This window comes from Myotis davidii, unplaced genomic scaffold (genome assembly GCF_000327345.1).
Source record: "Myotis davidii unplaced genomic scaffold, ASM32734v1 scaffold428, whole genome shotgun sequence".
Lineage (NCBI taxonomy): Eukaryota > Metazoa > Chordata > Mammalia > Chiroptera > Vespertilionidae > Myotis > Myotis davidii.
In genome coordinates this window covers 1517668-1523172 of record NW_006299834.1, presented here as the reverse complement: position 1 = coordinate 1523172, position 5505 = coordinate 1517668, and the positions used below count along the sequence as shown (strand labels likewise).

The 5505-nt window shown below is 58.1% G+C and overlaps 2 protein-coding genes across 2 annotated transcripts in view; one reads left to right on the top strand and one right to left on the bottom strand.

Moving 5' to 3' along the window:
• Positions 1 to 4564, top strand: part of SERHL2 (serine hydrolase-like 2) — a 13049-nt gene extending 8485 nt beyond the window's left edge. The window contains exons 9-11 of the mRNA XM_015571910.1: positions 1721 to 1866; positions 3146 to 3242; positions 4134 to 4564. Of these exons, the coding sequence (XP_015427396.1) occupies positions 1721 to 1866; positions 3146 to 3242; positions 4134 to 4253 (363 nt within the window). The 3' untranslated portion in view covers positions 4254 to 4564. The remainder of the gene's footprint in view (positions 1 to 1720; positions 1867 to 3145; positions 3243 to 4133) is intronic.
• The window catches only part of RRP7A (ribosomal RNA processing 7 homolog A), a 7652-nt gene continuing 6696 nt past the window's right edge, over positions 4550 to 5505 (bottom strand). Inside the window, exons 7-8 of the mRNA XM_006775998.2 lie at positions 5486 to 5498; positions 4550 to 5002 (exon numbers count right to left, since the gene is read on the bottom strand). Coding sequence (XP_006776061.1) covers positions 4917 to 5002; positions 5486 to 5498 — 99 coding nt within the window. The 3' untranslated portion in view covers positions 4550 to 4916. The remainder of the gene's footprint in view (positions 5003 to 5485; positions 5499 to 5505) is intronic.

Here is a 5505-nt window from a genome sequence, read left to right as displayed (position 1 = left end):
GCAGGAATGGCTGGGAGGGTCCGGGCAGCGCAGGCAGAGTCCGTGGGCTGTGGCCAGCATGTTCATAGGAATCGTGTCTTCACCGCCAAGAACACAGTAGCTTAGTCGGTCCTTCCGGGAGCCTTCGTGGATTAACCCTCCGAGTACACCCTGATCCCGTCAGCTGCCCGCTGAGCGTGGACACAGGAAACCCGGTGCCCTCAGAGGGCTCAGACTAGAGCACCCAGCGCGACAGAAGTCTGAGCCTCCCTAAGTTCACCTCCCCAGTAGCCATATTAAAGTAGAGAGAGCCGAAACCGGTTTGGCTCAGTGAATAGAGCATCGGCCTGCGGACTGAAAAGGTCCCAGGTTCGATTCCGGTCAAGGGCATGTACCTGGGTTGCGGGCAATCCCCAGTGGGGAGTGTGCAGGAGGCAGCTGATCGATGTTTCTGACTCTCTATCCCTCTCCCTTCCTCTCTGTAAAAAATCAATAAAATATATTTTAAAAAAAGAGTAGAGAAACAGGTGAAGTCATGTTCAATACTTTTAACTCAGGGTATCCAAGATGTTGTCACTTGAGCATGTAATCAATATAGAACGTTAAGAACGTTGACTTTTTTCTTATCAAGTCTTCAAAGTCCAGTGTGCGGTTTACACGGCAGCCCATCCCAGTGTGGCCCAGCTCCCCTTCCAGCACCACAGTCCCCGGTGGCTGGGGGCGACTGTGGGGCAGCACAGGCCTAGCCATCATAATGGTCAGACGGTGGTCAGGCTGTCAGAAGCCAGCAGGGGCTGTGGGCATCATCCTGCACTGTCTCATGGCAACTGTCCAGCAGGCAGATGGCTGCGCTGGCAGAGCCCAGGGCCAGGCTGGCAGGGCAGCCTGTGGACCAGGAAAGGGAGTGGGAAGGGGCCACACCTGAGACCTGAAATCTAGGCCCAGAAGTCACCCAGACCCCTCTGCTTTCCGTCACACGGCCACGCCTGGCTGTGAGTCTGAGAAACACCGTCTGGATGGGCAGCCGCGAGCCCAGAAAGATTTAGGGGGAAAGGGCCTCTGGCCTGTGGCAGTGAGAGGCCCATTGGGAAGGGGGTGTGGTTGGGCCCCGGGCTCCGTCCTGGGGTAGGTGGGTGAGGTGCCCTACCAGGCTCCCCAGGGCCAAGAGATAGGTCTCACCCACAGCGGTGCCCGGTGCCTGGCCAGTGTGGGTCAGTTGGTTGGAGCGTCGTCCCATGCACTGAGGGGTCACTAGTTAGATTCCTGGTCAGGGCACATACCCAGGTCACAGAATTGATCCCTGGTTGGGGTGTGTATGGGAGGAAACCCATTGATATTTCTCTCACACACTGATGTTTCTCTCAAATAAATAAAATATATTTTAAAAAAATTTTTTTATTGATTTCAGAGAAGGATCAAGCCAGCAACCCGGGCTTGTGCCCTTGACCAGAATCAAACCAGGGACCCTTGTCCCCAGGCCAACGCTCTGCCCACTGAGCCAAACCGGCTAGCTAGGGCAATAAGTATTTTTTTTTAAATGCCCACCAGTGTGGATCAATGGTTGAGCCCGGCCAGGAATCGAACCAGAAGGTCAGTTTGATTCCCCGTCAGGGCGCATGCCTGGGTTGCTGGCTCACAGTCCCCAGTCGGGGGCGTGAGGGAGGCAGCTGATCAATGATCCTTTCATCATTGATGTTCCTCTCTCTCCCTTCCTCTCCGAAATCAATAAAAATATATTTTAAAAAAGAAAACAGATCCTCGGGTGAGGATGAGAAATGACTCACTGTGGCTCTTGCCTCTGCAGCCAGAGCACGCCTTCGATTTCATCAGCAAGGAGCTGTGCGCACACGCCATCAAGAAGCTGCAGGCCCACGTGCTGCTCATCAAGTAAGTGTGAGCCCAGCAGCCACCGTGAGCACCAGGGATCTGCAGGCCTCCCAGAGCCACTCGCTGGGGAAGCCCTCGGCGGCTGGTTGGGCAGCACACCTTTCAACAGGCGACTGTGGAGGGCACCCCACTCTATGCTGCCGCTCCTGCCTGCCTTTCTCCCCCAGGCCAACACCTCAGGGTCTCACAGCAGTGAACACCCTTTACTGTGGCCGAGATGCCACCCCCCTGCACTGCAGGCCTGCGCCGTCCATGCCCAAGGCAGGACCTGTGACCTCCAGGGACACTCCTGTCTCTGGTGCCGAGCACAGGGTCTAGAGGGTGCACTCGAGACACGCACATCCAAACTGCTGCACACCTGCCAGCGTGGCTTCTCTCACCTGAGCGCAGTGTGGCTGGCGGTGGCCGGAGCCCGTCCTCAGAGCGATGGGACTGCCCAGCGGGGCAGCCACAGTGGCAAACAGTCTGCGTCTCTCAAGCAGTTAGCACATGGCCCCCTGGCTGGGCAGTCCCACTCCCAGGTGCAGGCCCGTCAGGTTCACACTAGTGCAGGATGGTCCAGAGCACTCCTCACAACCACCACCAGGTGGGGCAATCCCGACGTCCGTCCGCCGCGGACTGTTTCCGTCCAGAGCACGGACGGACCCTGAAGTGTTCGGCTCCGTGGAGGAAGCCAGCGCGGAGTCCACCATGGGATCCCCTCCCCTGCAAGCCAGGGAGGGGCTGCACAGAACGTCAGCTAGGCCTGCAGTTGTGTGTGGGAGAGGACACAGGTTTGGAATTTTTTTGAGGTGATGAAAATGCTCCAAAATTGACTACTGGTGGTTGCACAACTGAATATATTTAAAACCAAGGAATTACACACTTGAAGTGGGTGAAATTATCTCAGTAAAGCTATTTAAAAAAAAAAAAATTCCAGCCAGTGTAGTTCAGTGGTTGAGCATCAACCCATGTACCAATGTTTGCCAGTTCAATTCCCGGTCAGAGCACGTGCCTAGGCTAGATCCGCAGTAGCAAGCATGCAAGAGGCAGCTTATTGATGCTTCTCTCTCTCTAAAAATCAATAAAAATACTTTTTTTAGAAAGGAAAGAAAAAGTACAGACTCAAACCGTTCACTGGCTCTCCATTCACTGCTGTGACCACGGCAAACAGGACTTCAGGTGTGGGCGGGTACCGAGTGGCTGAACCCAGCTGTGGACGAGGTGGGGTAGCTCAGGCCAGGGTGCAGGGCACTGCTGGAGGCGGGCCTGAGATGAACCCTGGTTTCTTGCTTTCCAGAGCAACTGACGGATTTTTTGACGTGAGGAGAGAATATGATGCTGACAAGGGGCTCATACTGTTCATGACTGACCAGCTGAAATCGGCCCTAGGAGAGGTGGGTGTGGGGCTCAGGGTGGCTGGGTATGGAGGGGCATCATGCCCTTCGGGGCTCCACCATGCTACCTCTTCTTTTTTAAAATATATTTTCATTGATTTCAGAGAGGAAGGGAGAGGGATAGAAGCATCAATGATGAGAATCATTGATTGGCTGCATCCTGCACACCCCCCTACTGGGGATCAAGCCCGTAAACCAGGCATGTGCCCTTGACCAGAATCGAACCTGGGTCCCTTTAGTCCACAGGCCGGTGCTCTAACCACTAAGATCCCTGGTCTGGCTCAGCCCCAGGTCTACCAGGTGACCCCGGAGCTACCAGGCCTCACTCCCAGCTGTGGGCAACATAAACCGGCACAGAGCAGACTTCATTGGCAGACTCTCCCGACTTTATTGTCCTCACACCCAGGGGGCCAGGCCCAACTCAGCCAGCAGCCATCCCAGCTTCCTAGGGTCCCAAATGGGAACAGATGGCCAGTCCCCTCACTGGGTGCTGGCTGCAGGTGAGGGAGGGCCCCAAGCAGGAGGGCTGGGACTTGTGCTTGACTGTCCCTGGGGAGCACCTGGCCCCGGAAACGGGAAGCCCGTGTGGCTGTGTGGCCATCGGCGGTGCCCTCCGTCCTGTCCTGTCTGTCGGCTCCCTCCCGGGCGGGTCGGATAGAGCAGCAGCACCGCCACTTGCTCCGCCCAGCCTACTTCCCCAAGCTCACCGCTCAACATGCCCAGGCCCCCAGGGCTGGCACACTTCCCTCCCAGAGGCCTGTCTCATGAACTTAGAGCCAGGCCTGAATCCAGGGACGCCATGAACAGCCACAGGGAGGCAGCAGACCCCAGGAAAGCCCCACCAGAGGGGCCCCTGGAGCCACCACTAACCACTGTCCCCTCCTTCCCCAGCGGTTCCAGTTTGTGGAAATTCCAGGCAACCATTACGTCCACATGAACCAACCTGATCACGTGGCCAGTATCATTGGCTCCTTCTTACAGGACAGGAACAGGATCCCAGCCCAGCGGTAGCCCTGGGCCTGGGGCCACTGAGACCTGTGCTCACCACACACCACGGACGCCCAGCTCCAGGGGCCCCAGCCAGGCCAGGCCTCACTGGTCTTGAGCAGCATGAGCTGGCAGAGCAGAGGTGTGGGGTGTGGTTTCTCTCTCCCCTGAGTTCACAGGGGAGATTGTGTCTGGATTCGGGGTCTGTGTTGTGGCTGGAAACCAGAGGGAGCCGGGAGTGCAGGAAGACTGGATAGGCCGCCCGGCTTGCAGCCAGCAGCTCTTGCGCCTTTCCTGTGCCCGCCTGGATGAATAAATTGTTCTTTTCTCTCTCACTGCCTCTGAGGCTTTCACAGCTGCGGGGCTTGGCCACTGCGGGTTAGGGGAGAACATGGCGGACACTTAGCTTTTAGCGAAGATCCACACGGACTGGGAGGAGACAGGAGCAGCAGGAACCCCTTCCTGGGCCGGTGGCTCCTGAGAACCAAGTCCTCATGCTGGGCAGGCTCACCAGCCCCGGGCTCGGGGCTGCTGGAGACAAGGGCTGAGGGTGGCACTGTCCTTTACCCGCCGCCCGTGGGCTGACTCTTGGTGCTGTCTGACGTGGCAGCTTCCGGGCCTGGGCAGTCGGAGAGCATCTAGGCCTTCGTGTCCTGGCTGGCCATCCCCACCACCCGTCCGCGCGGCTCAGTAGGGACGGAATTTGCGTTGGGCCCGCATCAGCTCAATCCTCTGCTTGTCCTCCTCGAACTTCTTGCGCAGCTGCGCTAGATCTGGGGCGTGAGGGGAAGGGGGAACGGCCAGGATCAGACAGCATGCCCGTGGGAGCTGCGCCCCATTGCCCCCATGAGTCTGCCTGGCCACACACCCTCTCCGCAGCAGCCTCTGCACCACAGCCAGCACCTGAGGCCACACACACACACACACACCCCTACCCCTCCTGCAATCTGGCCCCAGCACAACTGCTCAGTGGTCTGGCAGTAGGTCCTACATTCCAGGTGCCTCTACAGCCCTAAGTAACCCAGAGGACCCCACAGCGACCTCTAGGGAGCAACAGTGGGACCAGCACACAGGTGCTGCCCGGCTGGGATCCCAAACCCAAAGCCTGTTGGGAAATCTGGGCCTAAGGACACCCTGGCCCAGAACCCAGGTCCAGCGCCTGCCGCTGGGGCTCCGTGCTTTGGCCACAGGCCTTGCCCGGGCAGCTGGGGCTCAAGACCAGTGGGGCTGGCCGACGGCTGGGGGCGCGCCCTTACGCTCCATCTTGGTCTCCCGG